Source organism: Convolutriloba macropyga, chromosome 5 (genome assembly GCF_964194025.1).
Source record: "Convolutriloba macropyga chromosome 5, txConMacr16.3, whole genome shotgun sequence".
Lineage (NCBI taxonomy): Eukaryota > Metazoa > Xenacoelomorpha > Acoela > Convolutidae > Convolutriloba > Convolutriloba macropyga.
The window spans coordinates 16,429,022-16,449,439 of record NC_134472.1 but is presented as its reverse complement, the minus strand read 5'-3'; the positions used below and the strand labels follow the sequence as shown (position 1 = coordinate 16,449,439).

Here is a 20,418-nt window from a genome sequence, read left to right as displayed (position 1 = left end):
TATATATATATATGTGTGTGTGTGTGTGTGAGTGTGTTTGTGTTTGTGTGTGTGAGTGTGTTTGTGTGTGTGTGTGCACATCTTTGCACCTATTTACCTGTAAGATTTCTCCTTAATTTTGAGTCATTCTGTCGTATCATCTTCTTTTCTATGCTGTAACTGACCTAAAGGTGCTCATTTTTTACGAATTCTCAGCGAAAAAACTTTCCCAATAGAGCGCCGAAATGCGCTAAAACTTTGTACGAGATGCATTGAAAACCCCTGAAACTTCAGAAAAAAAATTGCGTTTTATGGGTTTCTATTTCCATTCTGTGATGGTAGAGCCATCGAATTATTCTCTGCGCAATTGCGTCCTGCAATTTTTCCCCAATTAATTTGATTTATATTTTGAAAGTAATGCGCTGAATTTTCAGCGCTTTTTTGCAAAATTTCAGCGTATTTCAGCGTTTTTCATCGTATTTTTTTTAAACAAAACTTTGGATATTGTGGAGAAAATGTGGAGAAAAGGTGTTTCTTAAATGGTACGAAATTCGAGATTCAGAAATCATTGCGAAAAAACGCAAAGTAGTTCACTGAAATTATCTAAGAAATCCCTCGAAAGTTGAGCCAATCTCCGGCAAATTTTTGGCGCCTTTCAACATATAATTATGAGGAGATTTTTAAGCTGAAATTTTGGAGAAAGCAGCGCGTTCAACGCTTTTCCTACAAAAGAATTCGTTGAAAACAGTGCGAGCATCTCGACGCCCGGATAATCTTATTATCAGGAGTCATATATGAGCTTGTATGAAATAAAAAAACCGCAGGTTGTGTCTGTGTGGATGTGTCTCTGTGATTGAGATCAATTATCGCAGCAAAATCAAATTTTGATTTTTGATCTGGATCTCTATTGCGTCTGATTATGCAATCTAGGTGTCATTTTGAGAAAGCGCTTTTTTCCACAAGATGATCGATAAATAGTCAACAGAAAGAGATTTTCTGATAGAAGCGAAAAACCTTATTACAATTATCTCAGCTGGAGTTTTCAATCTTACTATGAGCTTAAGATACTTTAGAGGCATATAACTCTTCAAAAAGGGTGGTTTTATGTTTACGCGACCAATCTGATCCGAAACCATAGTTTTTTTTTTGTTTTCAGTTTAATTATATACTTATGTTGTATCAAAAATGACGTAGAGCTTGAATTAATAAAGTTTCTTAAAGTTTATTAATTTTTAAGGCATGTATGTTGTATTTTATTACAATACAAAAATTTCTGGTGTACCTTTTGCGCTTCTTAAAATTATATTAAAATCGTGTCTACTTTCCATTTTTCTTTTGTATTTTAAGAAGCCATTATATTTTTTGTTTCCTTGCAGTAACCATATGCAAGGTTGCAAGGTTGTTTTTTACCTTGAAGTAACCAAATGCAAGGTTATGTTCTTATCTTGAAGGATCTTGCGGTGCTGTTTTTCTTTTTCTTATATATTGTTGTTTTTAAACAAACATTATTACGATAAATTGGTTGATTTTCCTATCAACTTGCATCTTTTCCATTTTTGTTCGAATGGTTTAATTATTCAATTTTGCTCTAAATGTTCAAACTAATCTCATTAAATTTTGATATCTTTTTCTAAGCATAAAAAAATTGGTAAAAACGGTCATACCAGTCAAAGAAAACATTAGAAATTTAAAAAATTTTGAATATGATTGTTTCTTATATCCCTAGACGTCCACCAATACAATATTTGCAATTATTTTTAATGTTGTTGCGAATATCGTATCACTTGTAAATTGTTTTTAAAAGTAGATAATATGTATAGTTTGCAAATGTTGTAAAGTTTACAAGGTTTGCAAAACTAATTAGTTCATTTTTGCAGTCCCTCACACTTAACAATGACATTCACGTTGTCTTCAGTTATAGATTTAACATTTTTGCTGTCACTGCATATTTTTTATATTATTTACATACCCACCCAAAAAAAACCAAATCCCCACGCCTCTTATTATGCCGTAATTGTTCCGACCCTCTTGAGGGGGGAGGAACTATATACTCAAATGAGTTTTTTTTGTTCAGTCAATTTTGACCGATCGATATATATTCATCATACAGAGTTCTGAGTAGTATCATTAAAAAGCCCCTCCAGCGTAAAATATGAAATTAAAAAGATTTTACTGAATTTCGTATTTTACAGGGAGTTATCGATGTTTGAAATTTTGTGAATAATAGACGAATTTCCGTTGTTTTTATTCACACATTCCGGAATTTTGCCTAAAATGTTGTCATTTTTGCTAAAAATTGTGAAAATTGTTTACAATTTTCTGTTCATTTTGTTTTTAGAGACAAAAAAAATTTTGTTGACATTTTTGATTTATTTTTTCTGGCTAAAATTTTGACTACGTATTTCAAAATTTAGCCTTTTCCATCAAAAATTGTCCGAAATAAGCTTCTTTAGTCCATTTTGATTAAATCTGCTGGAAGTACACACCCCAAAAACAACAAACACAATCTTTGTAAACTACAAGCTGAGCTGTTTTTACTTTCAAGTCCATTGAGAGTAGTCTAGAACCAATATTTGCCGTTTTTTGCTAACTTTACTCTATGATTATCAAAAACCCAGCATTCATTTTTAATCTTTTAACTAACAAATTATATAGGTCTAAAGCATTCGAAACAACTGAGTGTTATAAATGAACGAACAGCAACAGCGACAATGGTTATAGTTCAATCTTGGACTGTTACGATCAAAAAAATAATTCGGATTGAAATCAGTCGGTATTTTTTTAAAAATTAAAATCGAGTTTTTTATGATAATTAAAGAATAGAACAATTCACATCACAGCCCACTGTTGACAGGTCCAAATGGCTTCCTAAAAAGTTTTAATTCATTGTATCTTTTTTCTGTACTCAAAATATTTTGGTTGTTTTGACTTTTAAAAATGTTTTTTTTTTTAATTAAAAAGTGGCTCTTTGAAATTTGCCACTATTTTTCTCTTAATTTGGTCAGCTTGTGGCTTAGTGTCAGCAAAGAAAGAATGCTTCTTCTTCCTTTTCCTATGTTGAATTAAATTTAAGTTTTTTGCTGTATATTTGCTTTAAGTTATGGGTTTTTGGATTTGATACTACTAGATTTCAAAATTTTTTTTGGTTTTTGGGTTTTGGTCATTTTTTCACGTTATTTTTCTCGTTTTGTCACAATATAACATTATTAACAGTTCACAAATTAAAATATTGGCGCTCAAAAAAAAGGAGAGTTGTGCATACAAAAGTCTTGAAAGGCATAGATTATGGTTTCAACGGCTTCGACATCCCTTTCTCGAAGATTGTAATTGATTTTTGTTTTACAATTGTCTTTAACTGTCGTATCTGCTTTGTCTCTGCAGTCGTATGAATTCAGCTGGATAATAAATGTGCTCGATGGCAATTTATGAAGGAATAAATTAGCCTGTATACTGACTTGAATAGATAGCTGTTGGCTTTCATGAATCTGAAAACAATTGTTTTCAAAAATAAAAAAACTCTTTTTAACGTTGTTTAGCTTCGCATTATTTGTCTATTTGTTTCCTATTCTCGTTAATTATAGGTCACCCATAACATATTTTTTGTCGAGGGAAGGTGCAAATTACAAATCTAATATCTTTATTAAAGAATTCGTTATGAATTTACTGGCTTCGTCACCGGTATTTCGTACAAAATGTAAAGTAATTTTTGTTTTCTCTCTATATTTGACGTTTCCTTGTAGAGGAAAGGCATATATTGAGTTCTTACAGGTCTCAAGCGCTTCCTTTGAACGAATAGACGAACCTATTTAATTGTTTTTAATTTGCAGCTGGTGGCTTTCATGACTTTGAAAATAAGTGTTTTCGAAAAAAAGTTATATTAAATTTTGTCTTTTCTCTTCTTTTTGGTCTAGTTTTACATCTTCTCATTAATGAGAAGGCTTATAGCACATTCTTGGCATTTGATGAAGGCTCAATTGAATATATTTTTAGGGGCCAAAAACGACTTTACGGCTGCTATAGCGTTTTCTCGAAAGTTTCAATTGAAATTTTTGTGGTCTCTATTTGTTGTTCTTTTTGAAACCAAAAATTGATTAATGACAGGTCTTAAGGATCTCCTATGGAGGCGTATGTGATCTTAAACATAATGGATGTTTTCAATTGCGATCGAATGGTTTTCTTTTGAAATGTTTTTAGTAAAAATAAGCCAATTTTTTTATCTTTGCTGTTTCTTTGTTACTCTTGTCTATGTGATACCTAGTCTCGTTAATTACAGGTCTAATATGACATCATTGTTGTCGAGGGTAGGTGCAAGTGAACAAAATCTATTCTTTTTTTAAAGAATTCGTTCTGAATTTATTGGCTTCGACAGGGATTTTTCGCACAAAAAGTAAACTAATTTTTTAATTTTTGTCTATATATAAGGTTCCCTTCTTATATATAAACTTCAAACATATTCTGAAAAATTACACGTCTCAAGTGCTTCTCTGGGACAAATAGACTAACCTATTTCATAATTCCATTTTGTCGCTAATGGCTTTCATGAATTTGAAAATAATTGTTTTCGAAAAAAGACAAAGTGTTAATTAATTTTGCCATTTTTCTTTTTTTTTGTACTACTTGTTACCTATTCTCACTAATGAGACCCGCTATACCAGATTTTGGCGTTGCTGAAGGCTCGATTGAACATATTGTTGGGGCAAAATATGGCTTTAAGGCTTCGACAGCGTTTTCTTGCAAGTTTAAATTGAATTATTTCTGTTGTCTCTGTTTTTTGTTCTTTTCAGGTCTTAAGGCCCTGCTATAGAAGCGAATTTGATCATAAACATATTGGATGATTGGATGTTTTTAGTTGTCATCTAATGGTTTTCCTCAGCTTGAAATTAATTGTTTTTAGAAATAAAACTAATTTTTTATCTTTGCTGTTTTTTATTCTTTTTGTCTAAAGGTTACCGAGTCTTTTTATAGAGTAGTACCATATCTTTTCTAGTAAAGTACCAGTTTTTTGTTTAGTTTCAGTTTTATCCGACGCTATTTTGAGCTTTTGTAAGCTTTTTTAAATGGACATAAAGTTTTGGATGTAATTAATGTTTGTTGTTTTTGTTGATTGATTTTGTTGTTCGTCTTGACTTGTTTTCTTAATAACGGCTGATCTCATCAATGTAATGCGGTATTTTTGATTTTTGCTCCACTGAGTTATTAGCATTTGAGGCAATCTTTGTTCACACACAATTTTTTTGAAAAATATTTGAACTTTTGGGGTTTTCTATCTGTTCCTATTTTGTAGACATTTATGCCAAAAATGTGGTTGAGCGGGGTCGGAACTTGATGTGCGAACGCACATTAACGAGCCTCCTTGTAACCAATTATTTACAAATTCAAATTGTAAATTTTTGCAAATATTAGTGGATAACTAGGGATTTGGACAAAATTTTAGTAAGGGAACTATACGCAGACAATCTTTATAGTTTTAACATTCGTGCAATCGGAAAACTTAAGTTTTTGAAAATGGGTTAATTAAAATAATTACATATTACAACCTTAATTATCATTATCATTACAGTTAAAAAGTTAATGTAAGTAGTACGGGTTGATTGGGTACAATTGATCTGCAGTGTTTCTGAATGCACTAAGGTGGTACAGCACGAAGTCAGTCACTTTCATGTCCCTGGGATTCATGTAATGGAATGTTATAGTCTCGTTTGAACAACCCTGGAAACAACAAAAAATTATGTTCTTGAATAAGGCCGGCAAGTTCCCGGTTCCACACTTCTTTTCAGTCATATAATAGAAACTTGTCCTAAAATACGTTTCTGAAGAGTAAATTTTCTAGCAATGGAACCTCAAGACAGATCAGGTTCAATTAATTAAAAGTTTTAAGTCATCAAAAGAGTATTTATAACAAAAACTCCATTTTTAGCAGCATCCGGGGCCGAAGTTTTGATAGCATGCTTTAAACTCAGTTCAAGATAACTTTTTTCTGCTATTTTTCGATTTTTGTTTAACGGTCAGTTTCCCAAGTAAGGCATTATTGCGAAAAATGCTCTATGTTAAATATTTTGCGTTTAAAACTACGCTAAATATTTGGGTGATTGGATTTTAGGCGACAACTTAAATAGGTGTACATTTTGAAGATGCTATTGGGCGAACGTTTTCTTGACAAATTATTTGCCGACTAGATGAAAAACGCGCGGTGGTATTAAAAGCGTAATTACTTGTACACCCAGACGTTGGTCAAGCACTTGGATCTGTTCAGAAAGAGCAAAAAGGTCACAAAAATGTAGAAGAATAAGGATTTCGCAATTGATCCACCAAAAATATGTGGAGCAACATTCAATACAAGAAAAACCAGCGCACGAAAACGATTATTAACTATCGGTAAATATCCAATGACCTAGTTGACTCACAATAAATCTGGAAAAAAAATTATACGAAATCCATGCAATCACTACCACAATAAGGAGATTTTTTATAATGCAGCCAAAAAATTTGGACATCAAATTTCCGCGTGCAATTTAAATTGATCCCACTATAAATTTTCAGTTTTTTTATGACGAGCATATGAAAAATTATTTCTTAGTGTCATTCGAAATGGCCTTAATAAAGGACGTTAAAATGTATGCCTACAATTTTTGACGAAGTTTTTTTTTGCGTTGCTGGGCAAAATTTTGGATAATCAGGATCTTCGCCTTTATCAAGAATGAAGCATTGTTACAATTACAACTAAAAGTGCTTCATATTTTTCAAAAAAGCACACTCAGTTCGATGAAATCTCTTTAACAATGCCAAAGAATTTTTAAACAAATTTTACAGCCGTTTTGTTTTAAAACTCCATTTTGTGGGTTTTATCAGAGAAGACTGAAAAATATTAGCGTTTATTTATTGGCGGTACCAACAAATTGTTCATGTTTTGAAAACAAACAAAATTTTTTAAAAGTTTTTTTGAATGGTTATTAAACTGTTTTTATGACACTAATTACCGTTGAAATTCTACTGATCATTACGGTTACCTTTTGCTCGTGCGTAATAACTTTTACAAATGCTTTTACGATAAAATTCCGTGATGAGTTTTTTTCTTTGAATTCTTATTCCATCATATCAATTGAACAAGAACTCTTGTTAATGCCGTAGGGTTCTTGCAATTCATCCTGCTCCCCGAAACATTTCTTCAATATTTGGACAATTTTTAGCTTCTTGGGAGTTTTTTCATGATGTGGAAGGTCTACATTTGGGAGACAACATTGCATACTATGAACGTTCATGAAGGCATGCATTCTTCTTGAAGCAGACAGCCCCTTTATTTGGATAAATATGCAAAAATTAGAAAACAAGAATAAAAAGCGGGCAATATGACCGAAAAAAGTACAAGGCGAATTGACTCCAAGCAAAATAGGATCCGGAATTGATTGAACGCAAAATATTTAATTTCTCTTTTCTTTTTACTGTTTTTACGTAAATCCTTTTTGTTTTTGTAAATTTTTAGCGTGGTGTTCATATTCGTCAATGTTCGCCAAACTGAGTTTTCGCCTAATATCCTGCAACCCTACATTTTCATAGTGACATTATAAGGCGTCGAACTAACCAATTTTTGAGAGAATGGCAGATAATCCATACGGTGATATCATCCGGCATCATTTAATTATGGTGAAAAAAATTTTTTAATATTATCATCACACTTCAACTTCAATTTATTGTGGCCATTCTTAATTTTTTGAATCAAATAAGGCTGATGACTTTTCATGGGTAACTGGATCTATCTCCTACATTAACTATTCAGCATCCCTATCGTATTTACCATTGTGGAATATAGCGATAAAGTGTTGCAATGCTTGTATTGTATGCCAAATACAAATATCAGTCAACAATCACATGATTTAAGATTTTCTGAAAAACCTTGCAAAACTCAAGCTTAGACCTCGACTTATGAAAAGACCGTGCTCGACCCAAAATGGGTATTGAAGACCATGCTCGACACAAATTGTCTCAGAAAAGACTTAAACTCAACTTTAATTATTATCTCAACTTTAGCTCGACCCAATGTTTGTTTAACAGCTTTAGTTCCAACCAATTTTTTGACTCTGTATATTAACTTCACATAAAAATTTGCTGATGGAATTTAGCTCGACCCAATTTGTTTTTGCTTCAACTGAAAACAATGAATTGCAAACAAAATATGGTCGTGCTTTTGTCAGATCACGAGAAGAGCAAAAGTCTTTTCACTAGATTTTTAACGTGAAATTTTGTTGCTCACTACTTCTTATAACGTAGTCAGCATGTATGCCTTTTCATCTTTTGCGATTCAGGAAACAACCAATCTATCAAAACTCTGCAATATTTCTGAAAATATAATAATACATAATTTTGGAAGAGAAAACAAATGAGTAACGCCACATTTTCATCCTAGCTAATGGGAAGAAGTCCACTATAATTAAACTACATAGTTTTATTCAATCAACTAATGTGGCAATATAGTCCAGCTGCGATAAATATTTCATCTTAAGAACCGCCAAAATTCTTCAGACTTTGCCCGTTCCCCAACTCTGTACTAAGTTGGACTGCAGTGGTGCACTGCTGTGTAATCTTGCTCCGTTGATTCTTTTTATGTAAAGAAGCAGAAATTTTAATTTATATATGTAATAAGAAGCAGAAAATCTGTATTTGTAAAGAATTCAGAAAAGGCAGACTTACGAAAATTCTTTTGCTCGACGGCCCATCAAAGACACGATGCTCGACAGATGATTTTTCATTGGCTGGACTAGTAAAATGCTATTTCTCGAACCATGAAAAGACCATGCTCAGCACAAAATGCCTATAGAAAGAAATGTTGCTCGACTTATTAAAAGACAATGCTCTGTCCAAAATGGTTATGAAAAGACCATGCGGGACCCAAAATGCTTATGAAAAGACTCGACCCGAGAAATTACTTTTGTTTGACTTTTAAAGATTTCTCGACTGCGTAATTTAGGTCAATATTGACCCCCCTACTAGATTTTTTGAGTTTCTTTATGAGCAGAGGTTTTAACTTGGATACCGGATAGGATTAAAGATTAACAAAAGTTGATTCTTGAAGGATGCCGTAAAAAGACAAATGGCCAACCATGACAGGTGTATTGTTTGTATACTGATAGTACCATCCAGGGTATCTGTCTTCGTTAATCTCCCCATTGGCATTGAACGAGTGGAACAAATCTCTCCCATCTTTGTCAAGAGTATTTCCAGGTCGAATATTGGCTACTCCAAGACACAGACCTAAAAAACATTGTGGTGAATGTTAATCTGTTTGTAAATAATAACTAAACACTATGAAAACTGTGCAGGTAAAATTACCTGAAAATTCAGTTAAATTTACCAAAACTGCGCTCGTGTTTTGGCGCTCCTGCACGCTACCTGCGTAGTACCTGAACGCACCTGCAATTTAGGTAAAATTACCCGAAAAATTCAGGCAGACCTCTTGCACAAATTACCTGCAACTTACCTGCACAGCAAAAATTAAGTTAAACTTACCGGCACAATTTACCCTAATTTTTCAGGTAATTTACCCTCGCAGGTAATTAACTTGAATGGTGCGAGGTAATTAACTTTGAGGGAAATTTTGCAAGTAAATTTTACCAGCACACGGCTTTACCTGCACACTGGTCAGGTAAATTTACCTATACATTATTTAGTGTGTACTGATACGAGACTCTGGAGAATTCACTGGGAAATTTACTCTCAACTAGTAGCTTAGTCTCTCGTCTTTTTTCTGTTAATTTAAAGTTTAGTCTTCACTGCAATTTTACGTTTTCAGTAATGGTTTTCTGACTTCGAAAATACAAGTTTTCATTATTTTTGGCCATGTAACTTTTTCAAGTTTTCTTTTTGTTGTCTTGTCATATTATCACGTCAATGACGTTGAACATAATTGAAGAGGGCATAGATTGATTTTCAAATGTTTTCAATGAATATAATATGTTTTTCATGGCATCGACACGGTATCCTCAAAAAATTTGTCGTTCGTTTTGGTCGTTTGACATTTTCCGGATAATGAGCGGTCTCAATTATTTCCCATGGATGCTTAATCGAAACCGTTTAAAGATTTCAGTTGATAGCAAATGGTTTTCCTGACGTTGAAACTCATTGTTCTCAAAAACTATAAACGTATTTTTTTAGCCATTTTTGTCTATTTATTACCTTGTTCCCTAAAAGATGAGTCCCGTATCTTTTGTAGTGACACACAAGTTCATTTGTTCAGAATACGTATTATATGACGCTAGTTGAGTTTTGCTCGTAATTATTGTTTGTTGCTATTTTATTTTTTTGTTTTCCTTGTCTCGTAGTCTCATTAATGGCAGACCTCATGGCCCCCCTAAAGCCTTGTTATTTAATTCGTTTTGTGTTTTGAATTCAGAGCATGTTTTTATTCACACAGACCAATAACTTCCGCGAAAATTTAATTTTTGAAAGTTTTTTATCTTTACCTCATTTGCTCATTTGGAATAAAACTAATTCAAAAATGGGGACGGCCGGGGTCAGACAATTATGTGCAAAGGCACACTACTGAGCCTCCTTTTTAACTTATGCATCAAACAAGTTGCTAACTTCAAAAGAATCCTAGAAAATATTCAAACAGTGGTTCAAAACTATGTTTTCGATTAGAATGTGACATTTTGCCACCCTTTCTCCACCGCTGCTGCTATTTCAACAAAGGTGTGAAAGTGTGGCAAAAAATCGTATTCTAATCAGCGACACAGTAGCGTAAATTGTGCCACTTTTGTAATTGAGACAAGAGATTATTGCTTTGTCCCTCTCTTGAACCTGTTCAACACCTCGTCCTTGCCTCGGAGTTTGACTGGTAGACATTTGTGCAGGAATAACCCTTGTGGTAAAAATCTATAGAACACGGTTGTTGGAAGTTAAGCTCCTAGACAAAAAATGAGGTGTTGAATAAAGTTTAGATTGTGATAACGACAACCATGTTATCCCGATGTCATTTTGCCTAGATAACAAATTAACACCGCTTTCTTGCAGAATTCTTGTTACAGCAACAGTGGCGAGAGAATAGTAATATTTTGTACTCTAAATCCAAACGCAGTTCATGATAAACCAGAAGTCTCCGTCTCAGACTTGTTTAGAATAAATCGGTCTTTTTTAATATACTTCATCGATAATATTTGCAAATTTTGTAATCGCAACAGGATATAAAAGAAAATGATCAACTCGTTGATTGTCACGACAATGTTGCGGACTTCTATTATCACCGAGTCATAGTGAAAAATGACAGTTTTATCCTAATATTAAGAATAAGTATTGTTAATTGATTTCCTTTAGCAGGGCGTTCTCTTTTCACAATAAATATATGGTCGAAAATAGTATTTCCAGAAACTCAGATCTTGACTAAGGACTTCTCGTTGCAAGCGAGTACCAGGAAGCTTCGTAATAGTTGAAAATATTTGAAAGTGTTTCATACCTGAAAAAAGGAATTAATTTGAAACAGGTGTTATTTTCATCGAAATTTAAATCTGAAACCCCGTAAAAACTGCTTTTGTTCAAAAAATTGATGTTTCCACATCAAGAGTTATATTTTTTCATACTAACCTATATTAACATCTTCGTTCCCGTTTTTGTCATTCGTTCTGCAACGAGGCGACTTCTCATTGGCTACTACATCTTCCAACTTCCTCAATGCTTCCCTGCTAATGACGTACCCGGCACCCCCACTAGTGTATCCCCCGAGCACTTTGAAGTACTTCCCGAAGTAGTGAGGCTCCTCTGGGTTGTGTTTGGCTGAATTTATTCGGAAGAAATATTCATCCATTTTTTTTATAAAAACGTAACGGTTGCCGGAAAAATGTGACATGGCCACCTGTATTTTTAAACAATCAATTTTTAAAACTCACTTAAAAATGCGCAAACGTTATTTAAGAGAGCAAAACTTAAAAGATCACAAAAATTTAATCAAAACATCGTCAGAATAAAAAATGGAAAATACCAATAGAAAAACAATATAAATGTTTTATAAACTATGAATTTTACTTCACTTCTATTTTTCTGACCAATAATTTACGTAAACCTTGTGGCTGGCACCATCAAAGAGCTGAAAAAATCTTGAGAACATCTGTACTTGCTAGTTGGAAGTTTCTGTTGCCAAAAAATACACCTATGCTATGAAAGCTAAAAAATGCTTTTACCAATGTTAAAACAAGAAATCGAAAACTACTATTGCTAAAATTTTCAAACAAGTTTTACATACAAAGGCAATTATCCTTCCTAAAAGCTGAGATCGCAAATTATTGTAAAATTTGTGTGATACTTGCAGTCGTGAAATATATTAGCCCATCGGGTTAATTGTTTTTCTACATTTTTTTCTCAAAATTAGCATTTGAAATGAGAAGAAGATTGGCAACTAATTTTGTTAGAGCACTCAATTTCATTACAAAATTTTTTTAAAGCGCTGAATAAAATTTTTTAGAAATGTACGAAAAAATTCAGAAGCTTTCCGTATAAAATATCTAGACGACCCTCAAAATATCATCTGGTTATGAAATTTTTCAACTGATTAAAAATATAAAAATTTTAACTACAAAGGATTTTGATTTGGGGGCTTTATTGAAAGCAATGAACATCAATGAAAGTTGTAGTATCTGAGAGCACAGAATTTATTTGTGTAGTTTTTAAAATGTTGGAAGAAGTTGAAACAGATTAACGAAAACAATTATGGTCAAAGAAATGTAAACTTGTAATCATCTGGAAAAGTTTCAGTTATACACAGTATTACAGATCACTCTGCCGTCGATGGACTCTATAGGGTACCTATAGATTATCAATAATGTAGCAATTTTTTAACTCAAACTTCGTTCTGCTTTAAAAACGGCTAAATTGTGTCGATTGTTTCAAACATAATGTAGATTGCCAAAAAATAGCCACCATTGATTCGAACAGCCACGAATGGGATTAAAAATAAAACTGATTTTACTGTTGAGCAAGAACCTATTTAAAAAACAGACTGTTTTCATTTTGATTTGTAGATAAGCAAACTCATGTTTCTGGATGAGAAGATACAGGAGCTCCTATTAATACCAATAAACATTAGAGATAGTAACTGGGCTTCATTGGTTTAAATCGTTTCTCTTTCCCGTTTTGTTTTTCGATGCTCACTCTATTGACTCTAGATTTTTTTGCTGAGCAACTGCTTCTTAAGTGTGAGAAAAAGAAAAAAAACTATTTTTAAGAAATTGAATAAATTTAACGCATTATTTTGAGCAATCTGTGAACTAAGATATTATTTAAAAAAATTTCCACGTTACGTTCGACGATGTAAAAAAGAATATGAGGACCAGTCTTGAGCTACAATTCAAAAACAAATTCATACACTAAACAAATCTAAATCTAGAAAAAAGTAAGAGCGGATTGCAGAAATCATTTCAACAAAAAAGTTGTCAAAAATTGAAAAAACCCAATTGCGTATGAAAACCAAAAACGATTAGAAAGAAAAAATTATGTTCCAACATCGCTTTCTCGCGATACTTCAAAACAGAATGAAATTATTATCAGGCTGCAAAACCGCTTGACTTTCCGCTCCACTTCTAGTTTTCGCGTGACCAAAAATGATTTCTTCAATTTAACATCAAAAATGACAAAAAAATATTAACAAATCTTTCAAAAAAACGAAAACGCCCCAATGCAATTCAAGGTCATCGAATAACGGAAAAACGTAGCAGGGAGATACCTAAATTTCAGTCCAAAGAATTGAATTGATTAAAAATCTGACAATCAATATTTTTCCATCAATATCAAACTATGGCAGTAACAAAAACAATTGAACATTCATGCGCAATAACCAACCAAAATCAAACTAGGACAGACAAGAAGGCAATTGAACATATATGCGCAAAAAAAACAATTAAAACAAAAATAAACCAAACAGGTTTCAAAATTTTTTTCTGAAAACTAAAGACAATCAATAAGAACAATACACTAAATACGTTTCAACAGCAGATCTATTTACTTATTTACCTTAGCTTTTGACATATTACCACCATCAGGACAATCGTGTAACCAATTCTTAAACAAAAACCGACAAGAAATGGATGAATTGCCCTTGAACGGCAGGAGGTGGGTAATTTAATTTAGGTGTGTAGCTTAGAAAATATATTGTGTGAAATGATACCGATCTCTTGGGGTTTCAAACTCGCCAGCTCCTGGATAGCAGTCTGACATCCTTACCACTTAGCTACAACGACTTTGATTCTCATTCGCTCACAGTTGTGTTTGTATCATCAACAGATAATGAAGAAATGACGTGCGAAAAAGCCACCTGAGAAGTCAAAAAACGTTCTAGATGTTATGCAACTGTTCAAATAGGTTCATTGATGCAATCTGCACTCAAAACAAAAATTGTGCAATATATAATTAGAATGATCCCCCATTATTTACCAAATAACACTTTTAGCTTAATTTTGGAATTATTTCTCAGTCACTGCTTTCCGATTAAGCATGTTCATTTGGCCTAAAACTTGCGTTTGCCGATTTCGCTATTAGATAAATATTATATATCTGATATGTCAAATTTTTTCCGCCTCAATGACATGTTGCTAATGTTGGTCAAGGAAAACAGTGACAAGGGCAATTATAGGCAATTATAGATACTCGTCTCGATAAGCTGTCTGTCAAGTTACCCGAATTCAGATCCTACTTCTTAAAAACTGCTTTTTGAAAAAATACATTTGAAAATTCTACCTTAAAAAAGCTCTTAAAAATTACTTCTTTTTTCGTTGAAATATTGATGAATAAATTTCCTAAAAATAGTTTCAAGTTCTCCACCACAACATACGTGTCATCATCTGCCTTCATAAACCAATGATACTCATTCACATAATGCAGGTACAGATACCGAAATGTGTACATGGTCTTAGACCACAGCGCGTGGTACCCCGTTCCAATGCCTGGCGGTGATATTGCTGGAAATGATTTGTTTTCTACCTCACTGATGAAAAGTGTTTTATCACACCGAGACGCCCAGGTGTTGTTGATTACAATTGCACGAGTATACAGGTACTTGTCACACGTCTCAACGAAACACAGTACCTTCACTGAAGATTGGATTTCGGATAGAGTTGCCATTCCTGACTTTCTGGTACCTAGAAAAAAAATCAGAAACTTTGTTGGCTTTCCTTAAATAAGGCATGAATAATATTATGCAATTATGCTGAGAAAAAAACACGCGCAAAATTTATAAACATTAAGTATTAGATTAAAAGTCGGAATAATAACTACATAATTATGTGATGTAAAAACTTCTGACAAAAAGAAATGTTTATCTTTGCTGTTTTCGTCAATTTTATTCAGCCGTTTGATTTTACTTCTCTTAATATGCTTGGAGTTCTAGAACCTTTTCCGTTTGTGTCCCCCACCCGCCGAGCTTATTGGGTGCATATTATTTGCATCCCTACCCCCCCCCCTCCCCCCGCCCCAGCGCACATACCATTTTTTACATAATGATTTACTATGTAATGGCACATGCTTTTTAACGGGGGTGGCATAACGTATTGGGGTGGGGGATTGGGGGTGTTGGGGAGGGGGGGGGGGGGGGGGGGGGATAACGTACTAAGGGCACAAACGAAAAAATTTGATTTGATTTTTATAGTAGAATGCCCCACGGTTGATGGATTGACATGTACAATCATTAAGTGGAAACTTGGGACGTGTGGATTTGGGTTCCCATTGGTTTTCATCGATGAACCAGTGTATAGCCATAGAAAGAAATTATTAAACAATCTATCGGTTTCTGTGGAGCCGCAAACATTACCTGTTTGTAACGTAGGATCCGTAACATTGAACCAGAACCTGGATCCAGATTTTCGTGCCCTTGCCTTTAGTTCCTTCAATCCATCTGAAAATGAAATGCTCTGAGTGTGTATTGAATAGATAAGAAAAAAATGTGAATATTTGAAAAATACACTTTTTTTTCGGAGGACGCAGATAGATCCGGACTGACACAGAGAAGAATGCCATAAAATGAGATTAAAATCCGAAAATCCGAATATTATCCGTTCTGTGATTGGTTGGTCTCAAACTCTTTACTTTAGAGGCAATTTTTTGTAGAAAAATGCTTACAGAATAGTGCAACGAAGTTCTATCCGTGGTCATGACTGAAGGGGGGTTGCGGCCATGTAGAGACCGAGTGGAGTATGTGCAAACCGACCGCACACCATATATAATCAATCGACGACTAATTATAATTGGCCATTTCTTACATCTGTTGTACTTTAATTTAAACTAATCAGACCATTTGGCCAGTCAAATTGAAGCATTCGGCTTTGAATCTCAATTTGTATCCTTCGGTTTTTTGCCCGTTCGACCCTAATTCATAGCTCCACTTCTTTCTCTGCGTACACTTTGTTTATCTCGATCTTACTCTTGTAGTCTTATTGTCTCTCTTGTTGTTTTTCATTTTTTTCGCCTTTTTGTCTTTTCTCCCAGGCTGAAAACCCAGAGTGTTTCACTACTAACCTTGCATGTTTCATTATTAACCTGTAAAATCTGTAATGAAATTGCATACTTCTAATAAAAAATCACCGAGAAAAAAAAACAAATTAACTATTCAAAATGTTCAGTTCAATTCCAGTCTAAAATCAGAATTGTGAATTTTTCGAAAAAATTGAACTTCATATAGTTATCATGAAAGCATGAAAAATTTCTCTTGTTTTGCCATGATTTTTAAAAACTGAATTGTGAAAATTTTTAATAGTGAAACTCTATGGCCGTAGAGTTAAAAGAGATAGAAAAAAATAGATGCTATTATATGAATCCTTCGTGCTATCAAAAGTTTTAATTTTACTGATCATTGTTATAAAGACATTTACTACTCCTTTTAGCCCATATAAAATCTCCATTTTTCTAAAACTCCTTGGTTACAAATATTCTAACTGATGCATTGACAAATGCCAGGATCTTCTATCAAAAATTGATTATTCACAATTAAACTTCCCACAAACATGATTTGGCTCATAATTAACCAATCTATTTAAACAAACGTTTTTATTGTTAGCTGCGACTTAAGATAGCAGCTAAGCATCTATTATATCTGTCTAATTAGCAATGTCACAGTGGCAAAAGTTAGATACACTTAATAAAATTCAGCATGATTTCGTTTTCGTTAAAAGTGGGTGATGTCCTTGTTTTAGATACAAGTATGAGATAATAGTTTTAAAAAACAGATAAAATTTGAACAAGCAGAAGATGGGTTAATAATAAATGGGGCACTTCTTTTCTAAAAAGATTTTATCCTTTAATGTTCAATCGTTCTTGAGAAACCACAAGGTTTTCGTCTGTTTGTGGTGCAATAAAATTTTCTTCAAAAAGAAAGAAAGAAAAGAAAGTTTAAATTTCTCCTTTATCATAAAAAGGAGAAATTTATTCTTTCTTTTCTTTCTTTCTTTCTAACTCCAACTTTTTTTTAAAAAAATTCCAGCCGCTTTTTGGTTTTAAACAAGCTGTTTATTAGTTCATGTCAACTTTGTTATACATATTTTAATTTCTTCAAAATCAAGTAAGATGCAAAAACAGCTCAGTTTTCAAAATATTTTATTCGTTCTGCAAACCTCTAACCCGCCCGATTCAATTAAATCTTTGGTTGACAGAAATTGATTTAGAACTTAAAATAGGATTGGGAGCTGACAATTCATCAAGATGTATAGGTATGTGAAAAATATTTTCTAATTTTTTTAAGTTTTTTGACAAATTTTGAAATCATTCTTCAATACTTTTTAGAATTGGTTTTAATCTCAGATACTAATGGTGCTGTAAATGCTTGATAAAAACAGTTTGAGTTGATCTTTTTTTGTTTTTTCGTCACACCAATGACACTAATAAATGAATTTTGTTCCCTTTTTTGATAATTGAGAAAGACTTTAAAAAAGCTCAAGTTCATATTTGGAATGTTCCTCCGAGTATTTTCTTTAAACACAAAGTTTTTCAATCAGGTGTCTACTTTTAATGACACAAAATTGTGTAAAAATTTTTGTGCACAAAGACATTATACAGCGAGTCGGGCAAAATTGATGGCCAGTCTGACCAAGATTACTTCAATTTCTAGCTGGTATAGCAATTTGACATAATATTTTAAGCAATTCCCTTCATTGATAAAAAAATTTAAAAAATCATTGCCTGCTATTTCAGATTTAAACGCTTGTACTATAGTCCTCACAAGTTTGGACGCATTATTCCTACTAACAAAAATGGGAATGGAGAAAAGATAAGCAAGTTTTCTACTTGAAAATGTGAGATCAGTAAGTACACGTATGATTATTTTAACTGACATTTCCCGGAAACGATATACCAGCAGCTTAACGTGGCAAGGACGAGTATATGCACTCTTGTGAAAATATGTTCTTGTCTGCTGGCTCATTAAAAATTGAAAATTGGCACATAAAATTATTTTTCCCGTTTTTTTTTGTTCCTCAAAAAAGTCTTTATCCATTAATAGCCATAATGAAAGGGTCTTGCAATTGCTGTTAACATTCAGTGATTTTGTATGCACTATTCCATTTTAAGGTAAGAAAGTGTCTTTCTTGAATAGTATGAGAAACAAAGAAGAGTGGAATTGATCAGTGAAATTTTTGAATAACATCGGATAGCTGAGGAGTAATAAGAATTTTTCTTGACTCCTAGCAGATCGTTTTCTAATAAAAAGGACGATGACAGAAATTGTGAAAAACAGGAATGCATATATGACAAAAAAGCAAGAAAGACACAAACGGAACAGCAATTTGTACTACATTAAGTAAGATTTTACAATTTGTAAATACTACATCAAGTATATTTATACTACATTATGCCTCTTAATACATCATATGGTTGGCAGACAAACAAAACAAACCCTAAAACTAAATAAACAAAGTTGAACAAGCTATTTAAAATTTGTATTTTAATTTTTGTAAAGGAATGGAAGTGAGAAAAAGAGAAATTATATTGTCAATTAACAAAAACCGCAAAAGATCGAAGAAACCACTGAAATTCAAAGAAAATTGAAGAAATGATTTAACGAAAAAATTAAAAAAAACAAACTGTACAAAGAAGCCGGAAAAGAAATTGGCATAGAAAATACTGATCTTCTTTCTTGTGGAAAAACAAAAAATTCAGTTATGAGAAAATTTGCACAAAACTAAGAAACGGTAGCAAAAAAGGTTTTCAAGAAATCAGTGTAATGACTTCAACGAAATTTGTGTCTCTAAAAAATAACTTACCACATACCACTCCACTCTTAATACCACATAGAATCTCCTAATTTTGGCCATGAAATTATTGAATTAACAAGGAAAAAACTTTCATCAAAAATTGGGATCTTTTCCGCTAGCGCCCCCAGTAAATTAGGCAACCCCCTTTGTATATGTTTAATCCTTAACTATGCATTTGATTTATTACTTATGCATAAGTGTGAATAGGCATTTAGAAAATACTAATAGAGCGGAGGTTTGAAAATAATATGTGTCTAGCAATAAGCCACTGTATATAATGTAAACATCGACCGAAAACTTGTCCTTATTCCGTTTTCAGTGATTACGAGCTTTGTAAAAAAGTCTACTACTATGGTTTTTTTTCATTACAAAAATTGTCTCATTTATGCTTGTCGATGTATTAAACCAGGAACGTTACTATGAAAATAAATAACCTTTTTAGAAGGGAGCAAAACATTAATTTTTGGGGGATGCCTAAATTTTGGCTATATAGGACTGAGGGGCCCAGCTCAAAAGATCCAATAAATGTAGGCATGATCACATTGAACAAATTTTACGTGTTATTAAAATTTGAATGTCAAATTTTGTTAATAGGTGTTTGATGAAAGTAGCATTTCTGAAGTAACATTTCAAACTTTTATACAAAGAATCTGAATTGAATGAAGCAGACTTCTAGTAAAGTGTTTAAGTTTTGAAAAAGGCTATGAAATGAGGCAGTTCAAACTATCTTGGAACACCATTTTTGATCTTGATCAATGTTGCTTTTAGATCAGCGTTTTTTTAACAATGCTAATTTTCAGTTTTTGTCAGTTTGTAAACTTCTTACTGTCGGTCAAATCCGTAGACACTGCCCACAACATTAACCAAACTATTGCAGCTGCAGTAAAGATACAATTGAACATAAATCTCCCATTCATTTGTAACAAAATTAGATTAAGAGTATAGTTTTTCCACAAATATGTAATAAGTAGCCAAAATTAGTAATAGCAGTATAAATAGCAAAATCTTAATCTGAGAGGCAATATTTTCAATCGGAGCTTAGTGTGACTAAATCTTTAAGTTATAACTTTTCATCGTAAAGCACGAAAAGACTCCGAATCTGAAAATTGGTTCGGTTTCAAAAATTATATAAACAAGTATATATAATCATGTAAGTCAAATCCCACACTGATAATAGAAAATAGGGACAGACTTTACGGGATGGTTTTAACCATTTAGTAAACCAGCA

General features: G+C 32.9%; 2 protein-coding genes across 2 annotated transcripts; both read right to left on the bottom strand.

The window, feature by feature from the left end:
* Positions 1-5,470: 5,470 nt before the first annotated feature.
* On the bottom strand, positions 5,471-11,852 carry LOC142339840 (glycoprotein-N-acetylgalactosamine 3-beta-galactosyltransferase 1-like). Its single transcript, XM_075390140.1, has 3 exons — positions 11,551-11,852; positions 9,074-9,225; positions 5,471-5,688 (listed from the first exon to the last, which is right to left on the bottom strand). Exons 1-3 carry the CDS (start codon positions 11,810-11,812, stop codon positions 5,548-5,550), a joined length of 555 nt encoding a protein of 184 aa, XP_075246255.1. The 5' UTR covers positions 11,813-11,852; the 3' UTR covers positions 5,471-5,547.
* Positions 11,853-14,289: 2,437 nt separating this feature from the next.
* On the bottom strand, positions 14,290-20,418 carry LOC142340288 (glycoprotein-N-acetylgalactosamine 3-beta-galactosyltransferase 1-like). The gene is made up of 4 exons (XM_075390863.1): positions 20,017-20,418; positions 15,761-15,844; positions 14,716-15,092; positions 14,290-14,331 (listed from the first exon to the last, which is right to left on the bottom strand). The coding sequence occupies exons 1-4, from the start codon at positions 20,105-20,107 to the stop codon at positions 14,290-14,292; spliced, it is 594 nt and encodes a 197-aa protein (XP_075246978.1). The 5' UTR covers positions 20,108-20,418.

Coding starts and splice junctions, on each gene's coding strand:
- LOC142339840 (XM_075390140.1), bottom strand. CDS start 11,812: ATGTCACATTTTTCCGGCAACCGTTACGTTTTTATAAAAAAAATGGAT. Junction 9,226..11,550: donor GAACGAAGATGTTAATATAG/GTTAGTATGAAA, acceptor AATGTTTTTTAG/GTCTGTGTCTTGGAGTAGCC. Junction 5,689..9,073: donor CAAACAATACACCTGTCATG/GTTGGCCATTTG, acceptor TGTTGTTTCCAG/GGTTGTTCAAACGAGACTAT.
- LOC142340288 (XM_075390863.1), bottom strand. CDS start 20,107: ATGAATGGGAGATTTATGTTCAATTGTATCTTTACTGCAGCTGCAATA. Junction 15,845..20,016: donor GTCTACGGATTTGACCGACA/GTAAGAAGTTTA, acceptor TTTCATTTTCAG/ATGGATTGAAGGAACTAAAG. Junction 14,332..14,715: donor ATATTTCAACGAAAAAAGAA/GTAATTTTTAAG, acceptor TTTTGAGTGCAG/ATTGCATCAATGAACCTATT.